The sequence below is a fragment of the Hippopotamus amphibius genome, chromosome 11 (assembly GCF_030028045.1).
Source record: "Hippopotamus amphibius kiboko isolate mHipAmp2 chromosome 11, mHipAmp2.hap2, whole genome shotgun sequence".
Lineage (NCBI taxonomy): Eukaryota > Metazoa > Chordata > Mammalia > Artiodactyla > Hippopotamidae > Hippopotamus > Hippopotamus amphibius.
In genome coordinates this window covers 90,466,478-90,486,670 of record NC_080196.1, presented here as the reverse complement: position 1 = coordinate 90,486,670, position 20,193 = coordinate 90,466,478, and the positions used below count along the sequence as shown (strand labels likewise).

Genomic DNA, 20,193 nt, shown 5'->3' with positions numbered 1-20,193 from the left:
ATCTCTTTTATGTCAATAAATTATGTAGGTTATATTTACACAATACAAAGTAGGTTGACCCCCCAAAATATGAGTTTATTTTCTTCCTTTTTCTTTTTGTGTAGTCTTCCATATACCAGCAAGCTTGTGAAAACCTTATTGTATAACTTCATCAGACAAGAAAAGCCGCCTCCTCCAGGAGCGCATGTTTTCCCTCAGCAGTCGGAGGGGGGAGGACTGCTGTATGGACTGGCGTCAGGAGTAGCAAGTAAGTCTTATCAAATTTTGTCAGTCCTTTGATGTATGCAGGTTTTGTCCAGTTAGTCATAAGAAACTCTGTCCACTTGGCTGCCACTACTAACTGTTAGTGCGACTGTGCAGCCAGTTAAATGTGAAATACTGGAAGTAATTTAAAATATTTTTTCCATTTGGTGTACTGATTTATACAAGGAAATATAGCAAATCACGAATAGATTTGTTGCCTATAAGAGAACATTTTTCAAGAAAGAATGTTTATAAATATGTATATTGCATGCATTCTGGCTGTACAATATAAATACAGTTATGCTCTTGAAAACTTTTTATTGCTTATGTTTTATGAAGAAATTATTTTAGGGGCTTTCTTGGTTAGGCTTTTACATGACTAATTAGGTGTAGTTTTCTTATTATATTCAATGTTGCACTTATTTGGTGACAAAATAGTACATTTTGAAGAGTCTTGTAATAAATTCTAAAGTGGCACAAACGTGAGTTTTATCAGATTGGAAGCAAATTTCATTAACTGAAAAACATCTTTTCCCACCATCCAGTAAAGCCTTATTTCTGTTTCCCATTGTTTAGAACTAAAGAGACTAGAAGTAAAAGAGGACCTGGGTCATGTAGGGTTACGTCCACTGAACTTACGCTTTGTTCTGAAGGAGAAACAAAAACTAAACTGGCACTTTGGCAGTTGTAAAGTCTGCCAAAGGGTTCTCTTCCTAAAGAAACAGTATCCGGTCTACTTAATTACATAGTGCAGAGTTCAACTGTCTGAAGGAATGTTAAATGAAGCTGAGTTCCACAGCTGTGTTAGGCTGTGACATGCTTTCCACACTCAGACAGGAGCATTAGTTTGGTGGGAAAATGGAGTACCGTGTGATCATTGATAAGATGATGAGTCTCAGGAACCTCTTTGAATTAAAAGATCTCTGTTCTAGGTTTACCTTCCTTTGAGTTCTTTTAATATCATGAGTTGAATTACATGTGTAGTCACTCATGGCTTTGTCTTTGGTGCTGCACATGCTGCCTAGACCGCCAGACCTGCAGAGGTTCATTTTCGGAGTCACCCCCTCCCACTGTCCTCACTGTTTCAAAAGAGGAGGCTGTACAGGGCTTGCTCATGTGAGGCCTATGAAGGCAGCACAGGAAGGGCTTCGTGTATCCTGCAGGAAGGCTTGAGTAATTCATTAGTGTTTTCTTTTTTCAGTCATTAAACTGGTGTAAGTATTCCAGAGCTGAGTATTTTTCCGTACTCCAGTATGGTTGGAGATTTTTTTGGAGGACATAGTGTAAGTTCATTAACTGCTTTCTTCAAAACAATGGCAATACTTTGCAGTTTTTAAAAATGTAAACTCGTGTAGTTCTTGATTTTTTTTGCAGTTATGTGTTATCATGAAGAAGTCCAGTGTAAATTGGTACAGCCACTATGGAAAACAGTATGAAAGTTCCTTAAAAAACCAAAAATAGAACTACCATATGACCCAGCAATCCCACTACTGGGCATATACCCTGAGAAAACCATAATCCAAAAAGAAACATGTACCACAGTGTTCATTGCAGCACTATTTACAATAGCCAGGACATGGAAGCAAACTAAATTCTCATCAACAGATGAATGGATAAAGATGTGGCACATATATACAATGGACTATTACTCAGCTGTAAGAAGGAATGAAATTGAGTTATTTGTAGTGAGGTGGATGGACCTAGAGTCTGTCATACAGAGCAAGTAAGCCAGAAAGAGAAAAACAAATACCATATGCTAACTCATATATATGTAATCTAAAAAAATGGTCCTGATGAACCCAGTGACAGGGCAAGAATAAAGATGCGGATGCAGAGAACGGACTTGAGGACACAGGGTGGGGAGGGGCGAAGGGGAAGCTGGGACGAAGTGAGAGAGTAGCATTGACATATGTACACCACCAAATGTAAAATAGATAGCTAGTGGGAAGCTGCTGCATAGCACAGGGAGATCAACTCCATGATGGGTGATGACTTAGGGGGCTGGGATAGGGAAGGTGGGAGGGAGTCTCGGGATGGAGGGGATATGGAGATATATGTATAAATATAGCTGATTCACTTTGTTGTACAGCAAAAACTGGCACAACAGTGTAAACCAATTATATTCCAATAAGAGCTTAAAAAAAAAGAATGGAAAGGTTAAAAAAAAAAAGAAGTTCAGTATGGTATGTGGTATCATCAGTACTGGGTGCTAAAAACTTGACTTGTTAATTTTAGATCTACTCTGTGAATCAAAAGGAAGTTGCTTAATTTTCTGAGCTCCCAGTTTCTTTGTCTATCAAATGTCGATCACGGTTGGACTAGATGAACCATTTCCACACAATTCTTAATGGTTCTCTTGTCTTTTCCCCTACCACTAAGAAATTTAATATTCAGCTAAGGGCATTAAAATCGACTTAGGATTTTTAGTGTGCCTGCAATCATAAGACGTTTTACACAGCTTCTTAAATCTTCGTAAAACTGTTCATGTGAAAGTATAAGTGACGGAGTGATTTATTATTTTATAGTATGTGACCCAAAGGATTATAAAAAAACAACCAAAGGATATTTTCCTTCTAAAAAGCCCAGCTATGTATTGTGTGTGTGTGTGTGTGGGTGGGGGGGGACGGATAAGAACAGTCATAGTCGTATAATTTTGAACTAAGCCAGATTCCATGAAAGTCAGTCAAGTTGACAAAGGAAATTTGACTTCAGTTGTGTCAACTTTTGGTTTGATGATCTTTTGGTTGGTAAAGAATTTTCTTACTTTAATAGTGGCTTGAGAAAAATATGATTTGGAAGTTCCTCACTGAAAAAAAAAAGTTAGATTCCAAAGCCAGATGTAAATTATAAACACTTTAGGGTTATATTCATTTTTGTTGGGGTTAAATTTTTCCTGGATATAGAAAGCATTTCGTTTCATAGCAGGATGTGTATAGTATGTTTTGCTTAAATTATTTTCTTTAAATCAGGGTGTCTTATTTAAAAAAAAATTAACAGTTTTGGATAGTGAGGTGAAAGGGAAAAGAGAAGAATCTTTTTGCTAGAACTGGGGTCCAGAGGAGTGTGAGCCATACATCTGACAGTTTATTCTCACTTTTTTTCATATTTATATCTGGTTATTACACTGTTTCTCAGACTTCAGCAAAAACTCTGTTGTTTCTTGCATGCCTGCCATTCTTCCTTTTTCATACTTTTGCGTGGTTATCTTTTTAACCTAGAGTCCCACTTCCTTCTCTCTCTGACTGATTTTTCTGCTCCTCTATCCTTTAAGATCCATCTCAAATACCACGTTCTCCACAAGACTTCCTTTTCTACCTCCTAGCTGGATGTGATCTTTTCCTGAGACACTTAATACTGTGCTTTGTCTTTTTTTTTGAAAAATAAATTTATTTATTTATTTATTGCTGTGTTGGGTCTTCATTGCTGCGCACAGGCTTTCTCTAGTTGCAGTCAACGGGGTCTACTCTTTGTTGCTTTGCTCAGGCTTCTCTTTGCAGTGGCTTCTCTGTTGCAGAGCTCAGGCTCCAGGTGCACGGACCTCAGTAGTTGTGCCACATGGGCTCAACAGTTGTGGCTTGCGGGTTCTAGAGTGCAGGCTCAGTAGTTGTGGCACATGGGCTTAGTTGCTCTGTGGCATGCGGGATCCTCCCGGACCAGGGCTTGAACCCATGTCCCCTGCACTGGCAGGCAGGCTCTCCACCATTGAGCCACCAGGGTAGCCCTCTGCTTTGTCTTATGATCACTAGGTACAAGCATCATTCTCCCGTCCTTGGCTCTAATACAATAAAATGAGAGCTAACATAACACTTCAGAGTTTACAGAGCAACTTTTAGGTATCTAACTTTATTCTCATAGCAACCTTGTCAAAGATGGTTTTACTTTCCTAACATAGTATGTTCCTAGTTATTATTTGTCTAAGATCACGTAGGAATGAGGTGAGTTGGTTTGCACTTTAGCTGAGTTCCTCTGACTCCTGACCTTTGCTCTCTGGTCTTTTTTTTTTTTTCCCATTTTATTTCAATATTTTTTTCTATTTAAAAAAAATTTTTATTGACATATAGTTGATTTACAATGTTTTATTAGTTTCAGATGTGAAGTAAAGTGATTCAGTTATACATATATATATATTATTCTTTTTTAGATTCCTTTCCCATATAGGTCATTACTGTCTGGTCTTTCATTGTCACCACTTGAGTCCTGAGTGTGTAAGCTGCTTCTTGGCTTATGTGAGGGTGTTCACAACAGCAAAGCTCCTTACATCTATGGACTGTCAGTAAATACTTGTTGTATATAATTAAGTACCAAAAGCTAGATAGTTGTGAACTCAGTTAGAATAACATGTCTATCATTGATTGAATGCCTTATGTTTGCCAGTCACTTTAGTAGTTAATTTACACACATGATTTCACCTACTCTTACTTAGTATTTTTCTTTTTAACATTTTATTGTGGAAAATTTCAAAGATGTACAGAGAAAGAATGGTAGAATGAACCTACTATCTATGTATAACCCATCTTCAAGAAATGTCATTTTGCTATTTTTTCCACTTTTCTCCTCCTCTTTTAAAAAGGCTTTTTATTTGGAAATAAGTTCACACATATATAAAAATACCAAAAATTAAAAAAGAAAAAACAAATTATATACCTTTAACCAGGTTGATTTATTGTTAACATTTTTTCCCATTTGTTTTGTATTTGTATTCCCCCCCCATTCTGCACACACACACACACACACACACACACACACACACATACACACACACATTTTGTTTTTAACCATTTGAGGATGTTATATATATCATGGCCCTCTACCCCATAAATACTTGAAAGTGTATTTCTCAGAAGGGTGTGTCTCTTTTTTTTTTAACTTTTTAAAACAGTTGAAGTGTAGTTAAATTTATAATGTTGTGTTAATTTCAAATGTAGAGCAAAATGGTTCAGTTATTCATATATATATATTCTTTTCAGAATATATTACAAGATAATTGAGTATAGTTCCCTGTGCTACACAGTAGGTCCTTGTTGTTTACCTGTTTATATGTAGTGTGTATGTGTTAATCCTAAACTCCTAATTTATCTCCCCCATCCCCTTTCGTAACCATAAGTTTGTTTCTGAGTCCGTAAGTCTTTTCCGATTTTGTAAATAAGTTCATTTGTATCATTTTTTTAGAGTCCACGTATAAGTAATATCATATGCTATTTGTCTTTCTCTCTGTGGCTTCACTTAGTATGATTATCTCTAGATCCATCCATGTTGCTGGAAATGACATTATTTCATTCTTTTTATGGCTGAGTAATATTCCATTGTGTGTGTATGTATGTGTGTGTGTGTGTGTGTGTGTGTGTGCATATCATATCTTCTTTATCCATCCATCTGTTGAAGGACATTTAGGTTGCTTCCGTGTCTTGGCTTTTGTAAATAGCACCGCTTTGAACACTGGGGTGCATGTATCCTATAATATTATGAATTAGAGCCTTTGTCTTTTCTGCTCAGGAGTGGGATGGTAGAATCATATGGTAGCTGTATTTTTAGTTTTCTAAGGAACCTCCATACTGTTTTCCATAGTGGCTGTGCCAATTTACATTCCCACCAATATGTGCTTGTGTTTACACCTTGGAATTTCTAAGTATTAGACATGAAGTGGGGCCTGGTCATACCTAGTTTCAGTAAGCATTCAGGATGATTCTGAAAAGAGCTGGTCTGTTTCTGCACCACTCTGTGGTACGGGTCCCTTTCCAGTGCTTGAATCTATTCTGCTCTGGGCCCATCACGGCAGATAGTTGAGCCAGTTCTGTTAACTATTGGCGAATACATTGTTTAGAGGCAGCTCTCATGGGTTTAACTGACCCTCTGCTTTTGTATTATCTTGCTTTCTCTTCTTATTGCTCTCTGTTGCTGATGAGGTCTAGTTTATCAGGATTGTTTTTTAAGTTTGACCATCAGTACAATACTACGGCGTGAAATAGGTTGGCACTCTGAACTCCGTGATTCTGGATACTATATTTTCTTCTTCATCTAGACTAAATGCCCATTAACTGTTTTGGCAGACAATATTCAGTTGTTAATGAATTTATTGTTAATTTTATCACCTAAGTCTTTTCCATACCCGTAGCTTTTATGTCCTAACTTTCCCCTACAGGTACAGACCTTTCAGTGTATCTCAGGTATAATTTTGTTAGTGTGATGTGGCCCATAGTTCCAGCCAAAGCATAACATTTGCTCTAAACTTGAGCCCTAGATTGTCATTAAACAGATATTTTGGGGCTTGCTGCTTTATTCAGGGTTATGTCCTAGACATCACATTGAAAGGATTGATATATTCTAATTCCATTGTGGAAGGCAGGGTGTTTCTGTAGGTGGCACATGTAAAATAACAATGGAGATTAATGTAACCAGGAATTTTTTGACTATTCTATGTAGAAAAGATCTCATTTCCTGGATTCCCAGTGAGGATTTGTTGTGAGGGCAGTAGCCTGGTTTTCCCAGGCAGCAGACTTTTAGAGTTAAAGAGGATTCTTATAGTTTCCCCTGACTTTTAGGACCTACCCCCAAGGATCTTCATGAAACTGGAACTATAGTCCCCCAATGGCAGGAGGTGCTGAGCGAGCCTCTTGTGAGTTCAAACCAGGCCCCGTTTCCTCGCATATCTCCACTCTTTGGATTACACCACGGGGACCTCTCAGCTGCCCTTTCTCTTCTCTCATTCCTGGAAGTCCTTGTGGGTAAGGGTGGATTTCCAGAGTTCAATGTGGAGAATCGGGTTATTTGTGATGAAGCCCCAGCTTAGGATGATCTTAGAGAAGTTCTTTAACTCTTTGTATCTCATTATTATACTTTATAAAGCTGAAAAATAGAAGAGTTTTTGTACTAGGTTATTGTGAAGAATAAATGATATATTGTGTATGAAATCACTTCTAAAATTATACAGTCTCTATCCTCAGGTAAATAACTTGTTACCTGCACTGAAGCACTGCTGCTTCTTGTTAATTAAAATCAAAATAATTTAAAAGAAAATAAATTAATTAAATGAAATTAGCAATCAGAAAATCTTTTAACAAATTTATATACAGCAAAACATTTAAGAGAATATTTTACCTTTTTCATCTGCTCAAACTTTAAAATTTATGCAAAAAATATTTTGAAACACTGACTACATTGAATACACCAGCCATGTTTTTGCTCATTCTCCAACTGGCTTTTTATTTTATGTGGTGCAAAATTTGGCCAATGACAGTCAGAAAGGAAAATTTGATTGTTAAATAGATATTGCCCACAAGAGATTTCTCCTTGCTTCCTAAATGAACTTGCCTTGACAACAGTCACTATGGTACCATTTCTTACTCACTAATTTACTGTAAGATTATATTTTCTTTTTGATCATTTGTTTATAAACTTAGCCAAAATTTTTTAATAAAGAAAAGATGCTGAACCACCCTGAATTGTAATAAATATTTCAAATGTTCAACTAATCCAAGATATCAGTAATATTAGTGGTCTTAGTTATAGTCAGTAAAGCAGTTGATACTTGATACTTACTTTCAGCTATTAGCACATCACCTTACACTGTTAGAGATGTTTTACAAAGCATGTGAATGAAGACCCTTGCCTGTATGATTTGTTATGTAATGGGGCAGGGCGTGTGGTGGTAACACATGGTCAGCTCCGATTGCTATAACAAAATACCATAGACTGGGTGGCTTGAACAGCAGACGTGTATTTCTCACAGTTTTGGAGGCTTGGAAGTCTAAGATCAAAGTGTTGGCAGATTAGGTTCTTGGTGAGGGCTTTCTTCCTGGCTTGCAGATGGTTGCACGATACCGTCACATGGTGTTTCTTCACTGGTGTCTCTTCTTCCTCATATAAGGGCATGAATACCATCATGGGGGCTCCACCCTCATGACCTCATCTGAACCTAATGACTTTCCAAAGGCCCTGCGTGCTGTTACCACTACATTGGGGTTTGGGCTTAATATATGAATTTGGTGGTGGGGGCACAAACATTCAGTCAGTAATAGGTATTAAGTAGGTCGTGCTGGAATTCCCCTCACTGAAATATTCTCAGTTTGGGAGGCCACTGGTCTCTTCTGTATGTTGATAGCTAAGGCACCTTTCTAGCTCCAGTCATTATTTTAAACCACAACCTGTTTAGTGGCGGTGGTGAGGGTTGTGGCCACCTCACGGACAGACAGACAGAAAGAAAGAAAAGAGGGAGGGAGGGAGGGAAGCATAAGGAGACACTCCAAAAATAACCCTGTGATTGAAACAAATTATTTTTCTTTTCTGATTTTGGAGGCTACCCCTTATATTGTTCTTTGGAGGGACTGGCTCTAGAGTTTGATAATTTGGTATTATGGAAGAGGCACAGATATCAGACTCTGGCTGTCAGTATTAGACTTAGAATTGAATGCCAGTCCTGCCATTTACTAACTAGGTGTTCTTGGGCTATTTAACCTCTCAGTGACTCAGATTCTTCCAGGTAAACTGAGGGTAATACCTTCCTTTGTAGGGCTACTGAGGTCCTCAGATGAGCAAAAGTGTAGGAGAGAGCATGGTACCCAATAGGTACCCAATAAATGGTCACTATTAGTAACAAATATTACATAGTAATATTTGAGAGAGAACTTTTGTTTAAAAAAATAGAGAAAAGCCAGTGACCTTATAATGATTTATGTTTACCCAGATTTTTAGTGTAAATAAATTATGAAAATATCTGATATTTGGTATATACATTTATAAGAGACTTCAGATAGTTACTAAAAGAGTTATGTTGAAAATTTATATTGTGAGAAGGAAAAATAAGTTATAACATTTATTGCTTTTCTTTTGATTCTGTCCTTACTTCATTGACCTTGTCTTTTAATATACTTTCAAGCTTCTAAGTTGCCTCTATACCAAAAAAAAAAAAAAAAAAAAGATGAAGCAAAGGAAGGGTTGACCTCAAAATTTCTTGTGTTTTTTCATTATAAGACAAAGCTGTAATGTGATTATAACTGAATATTTAATATTTTAAAGAGCCAAGACTAATTAAATGTGTTCTGCCAAACTGTGCTTTCCATCACAAGTACTGAGGTTTTACACAATAACTTCTGATATATGGCTTTTCCATCTGAATGAGCCATCAGAAATGTTTTTTTTTCCTTTGCTTGCAGTGGTGGGTGTCTCAGCCAAATTATAAAGCCAAAGTAGTGATTAATAGAGAAATTAATAAAGTAGAATTTGAAGATTAACTCATTTCTCCTAACTTGTTATTGAGAAAGTTATTGAATTCATTGTGATAGGTACAGTGTGCAGTAGTTGTAATTTATTTTATGTGACTATTGCTTTTCTCTTCATTTTTGGCTTTTTCTGCGCTGACTCATTGAGAGTAAGAAAAACTACAGTAAGAGAAAAAGTATGTGGCACTCAGAAACAGGCATAGTTGTGAAAACATTTCTAATTAAAGCACTTTGAACTTTCAAAAAAAGAAAGTGGCTTATAAACAATAATTACTTTCTCAATTCATTTTTATTTGGAATGATTTGGTAGATTTTATAAACCAGGTGAAATAATGACTTTTTCTCTCCTTCTTTATTTTCAGGACTGAACTCATTTTGTGACTTACAAAATATAGTTAATTTCAGTTTACTGTTTCCTTGTAATGCTTCCTTGCAGGGATACAGTGAGCATTTAGCTTAGTATCTACAACACAAACTGACCATATTAGTTGTAGAGTCGTAATATGTTATTTTACCTTTAATTGCTCTCTGAAAAAAGTATTATTTCAGATTTTAGACTTTTAAAAATGTTTATTAAATGATTTTCATTGGAAGTAATATAGCGTCAAAATATAATACTGACTTATCTTTTATCCACTTGCTGACAGCCATTCCTAAACCAGTTTCCGGAAATGGCTCTAAAAGTCAGTATGCCAGGCCTCTATTCTCATTTTCTTCTTAACAGATTTGAGGGGAAGACTGAGGCTTCATTTATGCCTCAAATAGTTGGGAAATGAATTCATTCATATTTACCAGGAAGAAAATGAAATAAAGCAGTCAATTTCAGATGAAATCCTAGACATAAGTTTCTAAGACTTGCTGTAAGTGTTATTTGGCATCAATGATTTAATCTGTTTTGAAGACTCCGCCAACATAATTTATTTTATGGTGGAATTTAAAATATTAAATATATTTTAAACATAGGAATATTAAAATCATGGAATTATAATTTTGGGGAATATAAATCTTATTTGAAAAATGAAGCAATTAAAGAGGACTTGCTTTAAAACTGTTAAATTCTATCACAGTCAATGAGTGTAACTTTTATTAAGCAGCTGCTTTAAAATTTACATTAATTTCAGCATGGATGTTTGAAGTAAATATGAAGATTAGGTTTATTCAGGGTTACTCGCTGACACAATTTGTGAGTGGTAGTAGGAACTCATAAATTATAGTTGGTTTAGGGTTTTTTTTAAATAAATAAATTTATTTATTTTTTGGCTGTGTTGAGTCTTCTTTGCAGTGCGTAGGTTTTCTCTAGTTGCGGTGTGTGGGCTTCTCATTGCTGTGGCTTCTCTTGTTGTGGAGCACCGACTCTAGGTGCGTGGCCTTCAGTAGTTGCAGCACATAGGCTCATTAGTTGTGGCTCACGGGCTCTAGAATGCAGGCTCAGTAGTTGTGGTGCACAGGCTTAGTTGCTCTCTGGCATGTGGGATCTTCCTGGACCAGGGATTGAACCTGTGTCCCCTGCATTGGCAGGTGAATTCTTAACCACTGCGTTACCAGGGAAGTCCTAGTTGGTGTAGTTTTGAGACCACCTTTTTAAAAAAAATTTTTTTTAAATAAATTTATTTATTTATTCATTTATTTATTTATTGACTGCATTGGGTCTTCGTTGCTGCATGCGGGCTTTCTCTAGTTGTGGCAAGCAGGGGCTACTCTTTGTTGTGGTGAGTGTGCTTCTCATTGCAGTGGCTTCTCTGGTTGCAGAGCATGGGTTCTAGGTGCTCGGGCTTCAGTAGTTGTAGCATGTGGGCTCAGTAGTTGTGGCTCGTGGGCTCTAGAACACAGGCTCAGTTGTTGTGGCGCATGGGCTTAGTTTCTCCACGGCATGTGGGATCTCTCTGGACCAGAGCTCGAACCTGTGTCTTCTGCATTGGCAGGCAGATTCTTAACCACTGCGCCACCAGGGAAGCCCGAGACCACCTTTTACATAATTAAATAACTTAAAGTCTAGTGTTAGGAATCATTCAAAGACTGTCCTCTTAAACTGTTTCTGTAACTTACTTTGAAATGCATTAATAAAATAAGCTACATTGGTGGGGAATATAGGGATGCATAGACGGACAGGGATGTTTTCTCAAATACAACAAAATGTTAATGTAAAATCTAGATGGTGAACGTATGGGTATTCACTATATTGTAATTCTTTCAGCTTTTCTGGATGTTTGACAGTTTTCATAATAAAATGTTGGGGGAAAAGTAGACTCAATGTGAAGATGAATTTGTGTTGTAAATTTCAGTTTGTCCATTAACAAGCTATCTCTTAACTTCTACTCCTTCCAGAGTTGCTAGGTAAGATTCTGAAGAATGTGGGGTTCTGGCCAGACCTGGACTCAATCGCTTACTACAAGCTAATTAGCTCTATAACCTTGTGAAAGTTTTGTATCCTCTCTGAGCCTTTTCCCATCTGTAAAAATGGGATGATGCTTCCTTGTGGGATTATGATAAATGTCTCTTCATTTTTCTCTGGTACTTACTTTGCCAGACCGTGGTCCTTGAAGGCCCATTGAATCCAACTGGATGGAATGGTGTGGGGGGGAGTACTACTCATTGTGTTGCCCCGCAGCCTCCAGGATCAATTCTGCAAGTCCACGGGGTCCCATACTTGACAGAGTCTAGGCCGAAGAAAGGGAGGGGGAGAGCAGCAGCTAGCTATCCTCACCAGCAGGATCAGGTTGGAAGAGAATATAGCTTTTGGCATCAGATAGGTCTGAGCTGGAAACTGGGCTCTGCCTTCTACCAGTTTTGTTACTTTACATTACTTAACTTCTCTGAATCCTAATGTTCTTGTTTTAAAAGTGGAACTTAGAATATATTTACCTGTGTGCTTTTGTAACATTTAAATAACATATGACAAGTCGTGAATAAGTGTCTAGAATATGGTAAATACTGAAAACAAATACTAGTTACTATATGCCTGCCTCATCTCCGCCCCCCAACCTGTGTCAATTTCTCTAGTTTTCCAAATACCTCTCATATTTTTATCTTATATGTTTCATGTTCCCTTAGCCTTTCTGCTTACAAAATTAAGACAATCTTTTCTAGATTATAAAAAAAGGGAAGATAAACAGAGATCCACCAGGAACCTTCTTAGCATCCTTAACCATAACTTTATCAAATTGAAAGCCCTCCTGGAGATTAGCACCATTTTTCAGGCCATTTGAGTGGTGCAAAAGCAAACCAAGTTGAGCTAACTTTGCAATTAAAAATGTTACAAGTTGCTGAATCATAAAAGTCTGACATGCATTATATTTTCTGTGGCTCCTGATGCTGTGGTTTGAGGGTAAATGTTGAAAAGTTTTGAACTTGTCTTTTCAAAACTCATTCTAATAATACTTCCTTTGCCTCTTTGAAGTTAGTTAGTTCCCAACCCCCAGTTTATTTTAGAAAGTGTAGACAGATTAATAGATATTAGCTTTAAGAGAGGAGGTCTTTTCAATAGTAATTATTCCAAAGTATAAAGCATTCCAGGAATACTCCTAAAAGTAAAAATAGTTTTGCTTACTTGTATATCTCTGTTGCTCAATAGATGATGTGAGTAAAATAGCAATTTGTGGGTTTATCTATTTTTTATCATTCTAGATCATTCTAGACTGTCCCATTTGCTTTTAGTTTCCTGTTCTTGTGTGTCGTTCCCCCCCATCCCCACCCCCAATATTGTTCTTCCCTGTCTTCTTAGCTCTTGGCTTTCTAGCCACTGCATTTCCTGGCCTTAGTTTGCTGCTGTTTGTGGCCCTGACAGGAACAACTGCTTCCATCTGGGGGTTGCCAGTGCTAGGAGCAGTGATGGCTGCAAAAGAAACTTCATCATCATGAGTTTGGGACCCTTGGAGCAAGGGTCTGAGGTGGTCAGCGTAGGCTTGGAGCAGAGTCAACTGGAGAATTAGAGATACTGTAGAGTCTCGAGAGGGTGGGATCTGTGCTGGGTGGCCCTGGTTCTTGAACAGTTCTAGACCTCTCAGTTGCCTAACTATTACCCCTCGCTAGAATGTGAGGGAAGTCTTATGAGCAGGAATTGCTTGTTGTTCAAACCTATATCCTCAGCACATTAGCAGAGGCCCTGGGTTGTGGGAGATACTAATTGCTTGTTGAATGAGTGAATGTCATGTAGCCTTTGCAAATTATATGACTACTCTGTAATAGTACTCTGGATGACTGAGGCCTAGAAAAGTACTATTGTAAAGAGGTAGTTGTTCTGCTAAAGATTTTTGAAATTTTTCCATTTTTAGCTCTGCCTCTAACTCCTGCCCCCACTCCATATACGTTCTCTGATTCTAGACCCTTGCTAAAGATCTACTATGCAAATAGACACTCCTTTCTTTCATTATAGGTCCTGCTGTGAGAATTTCCATCTGTGTCTTCTTCCACTGTGTTCACTGTTAACTCTCTACCAGAAACGTGTTAAAATCTTTCATCCACTTATGGCCCTATTCTCTTTATGGTTGTAGTTTTATACTTTTAATTCTTTACACTTCATTTTTAAAAAAATTAATAGACTTTATTTTTTTGGAACAGTTTTAGTTTACAGAGAAGTGAGCAAAAAACAGAGTTCCCACGTACCTCCCTTTCCTCCCTCCCCAGTGTCATAAAATTTTTATTTAAAAAAAATACAAATATATCTATTTTTAGCAAATTAGGGAATTTTGTTGTCTTAACACTTGCATTGTATTTTCAAAAGAAAATATTTGAATCAAGTTTTTTCTCCCATAGACTGGTTTTCTTCAGTAACAATCAAAGCATTGACATGTAGGGTTCCAATTACATGATTACTATTGAGTGATGTTTTCAGATTATCAATGATTGTATGGACATTTTGGTACAACAAAATGATATGATACATCCATTTGTTTTTCTTTTTTTATTTTTTTTATTTTTTATTTTTTTATTGAAGTATAACTGATTTACAGTGTTACGCCAATCTCTGCGCTACAGCATCCATTTGTTTTTAAATTTTATTTGCATGTTTAAAATTCTGGCAGAGTTTGATAATAATTGAGCTATTTGAAATATGTTTATTTTGAGAAATTTTAAAAATTCGTCTTTCAATTTTTCATATAGTCAGGATGGCAACAGCTTAAGTAATCAGACCATAAATGTTGATAGTTTTTCCATAATGGGCAGTGATTGGTGGAAAGTGGGGGAATTCTCTGGAAAGAACATTGCATTTTCTCATAGTAAACTTAGTATTTAAGAAATCTGTTACATTTTCTTACTACAGATGTTGATATACACTTTTCCCCCCACACCTGGTGGGCAGTCAAATATAATTCTGTTAGATAAAAATACCCTTCAATTTTTTTTTTTACATAAAGTGTAAATTTGGGGAGCCTAAAACTATATTTTAAATGGCCAAAGAAATAAGCAGTGTCAATAAGCATTACTACAGCACATAAAAGGAGTTAGCCAAGCAGGAGAAGAGAATAGTAAGTTGCTTTGGGATACTTGGGATACTTTCCAGAGATGTACAAAGGTCAGGCATAGGATACGAATATCTTAATTCACCCTGCTGGTCCTGTGTGGAGCTAGGTGCTGCTTATTAGACTGGAGGTGTAATTTTACTCTTATTTTGTGTGAAGTGAAATGAATTAAATTTGTTTCAAAATCAGGCATATATGAAAATAGGTACAACTGCAGCCGGTAACTTTCAGAAGTATAACACTGGAGATGAATGTTATATTAAAATTATAAAAGAAGATGTTGGTACACCAGGGGAACTCTGACAGTTCTGTTAAGAGTGTAATTAGATACAGCTACTTTGGAAGAGATTTGACCATTATTTAGTAACACTGAATATGCACATACCCTATAGCCCAGCAGCTCCATTCTTAGGTGTGTGCCCTAAAGGAACTTGCACACCTAAGTGCAAGAAAACACATGAAAAAAGGTTCATAGCAGCATTGTTTATAATGGTCTCCAACTGGAAACAGGTCATATGACCATCAAGAGCGGAATGGATGAAGAGTATTGTGTTCATTATGTGCAGCTGAAGGAACTACAGCTCCCCACATAAACTGATGACTCTTGGGACACCACGTTGCGTGAAAGAAGCAAATTAAAAGAAAACATATATAGTGTGAAATTTCAAAAGTAGGCAAAACTATACCAAAAAAGCCAGGCAAAACTAACCTACATTGTTTAGGGATTGGTCTGTAGGTGGTTGAAACTATAAAGAAAAGCAAGGAAATGATTATCATAAACTCGTATAATAATATTTGGTAGAGAGTAAACTACCCATCCTCCTCAATTTACCATGGGTGACAGCAGTGTGTAAGAGTTTTATTCTTCAGATGCCTTTGGTTTGCAGTTTTATATTAATATATTTCTTATTTGCTCTTGTTCTTTATTTTTGTCCTTCCTGCCTTATAATCATATTATCATTTCAGCATATTAATCACTTGAAATGCCTACACAGAATACGTCCTCCTCTTGTATATTCACTATAGTGGATCTCTGGTTCTTTGAAATGTTTTGATATAATTTGTAAACTTAGATTCTCTTATGTCTTGGGGTTGCATGCACCCATGGCGGTTCTCCCGCTGTACACTGAACCATTTCTGTTGTCCCCCTGATACCTGGAAACTCCAGGTCCATGCCCTTCAAATGGCATTAGTTTCAACTCTCCCTTGAATGCATGGATTCAAGTTACACCAATATGTATTTTATCCTTCAGGGAGATTTCTGTTTGCAAGTGTTTCTTAACGTTTTTTCCCATTTCATCATCCTAAGGAGCCTTTTTAGACTGTTTTTTCCTAATTGCCAGTGCTACTCCCAAAGGAAAATTAAAACCACAAATATACTTTATATCTGTTTATGTACTATATATATCTGTGCTTCACACATAAAAAGAGGGGTTTTATTTTTTGGTCTCTTCTGGATCAAGTTTTAAAAGTTTGCCCCCTTGAGGTTATATTGCCAACTTTGCAAAGTGTAGTATAAGCAGAAGTCTGCAGCCCTCCACTCCTGTTGAACCAAATTCCTCCCTATTCTTTTTCCTGCTGGAATACATTTTCTGTTCTTTCATGTTCTTTCAATCTGCCTGGGCCATAACTCTCATAGATATGTAAATGATACACAGTTTGATCTGTGTTTCCCTCTTGCTCTGGTCTTGCTGTGCAGTCACAACACTGGCTGATGCTAATGGCAAGTATAGGTTTAAAAATCCTGTCTTGTTCTTGTAACATTATGTTGTATTTTCCATGCCATTAGTATTTCTTCATAAATACAATTTTAATCATGTATCAAATAGATTCATCTTAATCAAACTGCTTAGTCATTTTGGTGGTTTCCGGTATTTTGTTATTCCAGATAACACCCTAGTGAACATGTTTATACAATGTGTTGCAAGAGAACCTGCTGACTCCTCTACAGTAGGAGCCTTACTACCTGAACGGGAAGCCATCAGAGCCCTGATTGAATCTGCTAGAGAACCCCCAGAAGCAGAAAGGAAAACGGTGTCTCTATTCTCATGTGCTTCCCCCTCCTTCCTATTCTCTGCCCTAACCTGAAGCCAGCAGGCAGAGAAGTTTGGAAAATATAGTTTGCAGGTTTCTAGCCCCCTGCACTACAGATCATAGATGGGAGGGGTGTGGAAATGAGAGCAAACAGACATTAAATGGCTAGTACTATGACCTTATTTTACAGAGGTTATGTAGTTTTTGTAAAGTCACGTAGGTAGTAGAAATCATTTATGGCTGTTTTTCTCCATACTGTATGCTGTATGTATGTACGATACATGTGTGTGAGTGTGTGTTTATGAAGTCTCAAACGTTATTGCACAGGGGCTACTAGAAGTTATGAAAATTAAAAAAAATAAGATTAGCTATAATCCTACCACTGTAACAAATCAACTGTTTCCATTTTTTCATTCTTTTTCCAGTACTTGTCCCTTTGTATAGGTATATGTTTAAACTTAAAAGCAAGTTAAACGTTTAGTAGGAGGCATTTAAAACATGCAAATAGGGGACTTCCTAGGTGGTGCAGTGGTTAAGAATCTGCCTGCCAGTGTAGGGGACACAAGTTTGATCTCTGCTCCAGGAAGATCCCACATGCTGTGGAGCAGCTAAGCCTGTGCGCCACAGCTCTTGAGCCTGCGCTCTAGAGCCCGTGAGCCACAGCTGTTGAGCCCATGTGCCGCAGATACTGAAGCCCATGCACCTAGAGCCTGTGGTCTGCAACAAGAGAAGCCACCGCAGTGAGGAGCCCATGCACCACAATGAAGAGTGGCCCCTGCTCACTGCAACTAGAGAAAGCCTGTATGCAGCAATGAAGACCCAGTGCAGCCAATAAATAAATAAATAAATAAATTAAAAAACATTCAAATAATATCATTTTATCTTGTTATTAGGGTTATGAAAATAACATAGTATATTACTATATATTTGAAGAGTTTGAGTCCTGATAAAGAAAGGTGCAATTTCAATCCAAGCTGTTACTTTTATTAATTTCAGTTCCTGACTTGGTCAAATCAGGAGAGTAGGCAAATTTTTGCTGTAAAGCAGCTAAAATTACTTACCTCCTTCTTTTAACTGTATGGTTAATAGCACATGTTTGGAGGTATCCTTTGCTAGTATTCAAAGGGAAGACATCATGGTAAGACTATCAATAGTTCTGCCAGTTCTCATGTTGTTCATAAAGCTCACTGGTTTATCTGGGCACAGTTGTTTCCCTGAGCGAAGGTAAAGACAGGGCTTAAAAGACAGGGTACCTAAGGCCAAGTAGCTGTTCCATTATCTCAAGTAGAAGGGACATATTTTGGGGACATTGCAAAGGATTTATTCCATGTAGCATGGTGATGACTGCTGATTTGTCTCCTCCCCCATTTTAGCTGACTACATGGATACCAAGAATGGATCATATTTCTCAGTCCTCTCTGCAACCTTGTATGGTCTATATTTTTGCCAAGGGAGTATAAACAGAAGTGGTAAGGGCAAACTTGTAGGTAGAGTTCTTAAAGGAAGTGCATGTTTTCATCTCTGTCTGCCAACTTGAATGAAAATGTGATGGCTGGAGCTGGATTAGCCACACTGTACCATGAGTAAATTTAGAAATGGAGATGGTACACCGTGGAACAACAAGAGAAAAGGAGCCTGGCTCTTGAATATCATGGAGTAATGTGGAAGCTCTGCTACATCCACTTTTGTACTTCTGTTGAAGCCATAATTAATACAGGTCTGTTACTTGTGACTTATCCTATTCCTGACTTATACTTGGTTGATAATGTATAGTGGATGAAGACGAGGCAGTAATATAATAAACCAGCCTTTTAGGACAGGTTATTTGTTGGAGTTATCAGCATAACTCACAGAGATCAGAAAACAGTGGGATGAGAGAACCTGGTACTTCTGTCTCTGCATACCAGTTTTTGTCCTCAGTCCCCCAAATTTTTGTTATACTCTTCAAAAATTACAACATTTAAGTTCAAAGTAAAAGAAACAACAACAAAACAGTGAATAACACAAATAATCTTTTTTGTTTTTGAATTCTGCAGATCATAGTAATTTACACATTATTGAGAAAACCATTAGAGCCATTTACAGAACAAAATGGATTACATAACTTCCTTCTCCCAAGCTGTGGGAATTCCAGACACCTGTGATGAATGTGTCTGCATGCACGGAAGGTTTGACCCCTGCCCAGCCTTGTCTGATACCATCCCATGCACTGAAATTCCTTTCTCCTCTCTACCTGCAGATCTGTCACTCACCTTCACACCCCAGGTCACAGGCAGCCTTCTTTGGGAAGCTCTCCTGGAATGCCTAAGCAAAGCTAGTCCTTTTTTTTTTCCGCACAGGACTCTGTGAAACTTTAAGGATATTATATTGTAAAGACATTCCTACCTGTGTCCCCAAGAAGATTATGGGCACCTTGAATGTATTGAAAACAATTTATTCATTGAGGAACCTGAGTGTGTCTGACAAAGAGACAATTTAGTAAATGTTTATTCACCATAAAAAAAGGGGCAAGACGCCTGGGAGAGATAGTTCCTTAGGGGGAAGTAAAGAAATGCAGATGCACTACCAAGATGAACAGAAGGTAGCTAGAGCCACAAAAACAATCCAGGCAAAAAACACACACGCACACACACACACACGTGTGTGTGTGCGTGTGTGTGTGCATACATACAGAATTCTGTGGATGAGGTTGAAGAGTGGGAAAGAATTCTGTCTGGCAGGATAATTTGGGGCCAGACTCAATGTAAACTACAGAATGCTATTCCTTATAGCAAATAGATTGAATTTAGGCCTGTTATAAGGTGATTGAAAATCTGACTAGTGGTAAATTTTAAAATTATAATCCCCAGCGAAGGCCAGGGGCCCTCCTTTACTGTTTTGGAGCTGGAGGGGCAGTGAGGGTTGTGGGTGAGAGCATCTGCTAGACTCAGAGCACCGTGGGAGCAGACCTGCTTAGCTCTATTATGTGAGTAAGGAACTTAGCTTCTTTGAGTGTAATTTCTTTATGTGTAAAATTAGGTGAATGATAATAATGCTTGGTGAGTTATAAATTTGGTAATTTGTATAAATCACCATTTAATGGCAGAAGCTGCTCTTTTTCTTCCCCTCTTTCTTTTACTGCCTCTCTCCACAACAGCCCCTTGAGTATAGTAGTCTTTAAACTTTATTGATTGTACATCCCATCAATATAACCTTGTAAAGAAAGCCCCCTATTTAAGTGGATTGATTTATAAATTACATAA

General features: G+C 37.5%; 1 protein-coding gene across 1 annotated transcript in view; it reads left to right on the top strand.

The window, feature by feature from the left end:
- The window catches only part of DYM (dymeclin), a 367,767-nt gene that overhangs the window by 100,034 nt on the left and 247,540 nt on the right, over positions 1–20,193 (top strand). The window contains exon 8 of the mRNA XM_057698938.1: positions 105–247. Within this exon, the coding sequence (XP_057554921.1) occupies positions 105–247 (143 nt within the window). The remainder of the gene's footprint in view (positions 1–104; positions 248–20,193) is intronic.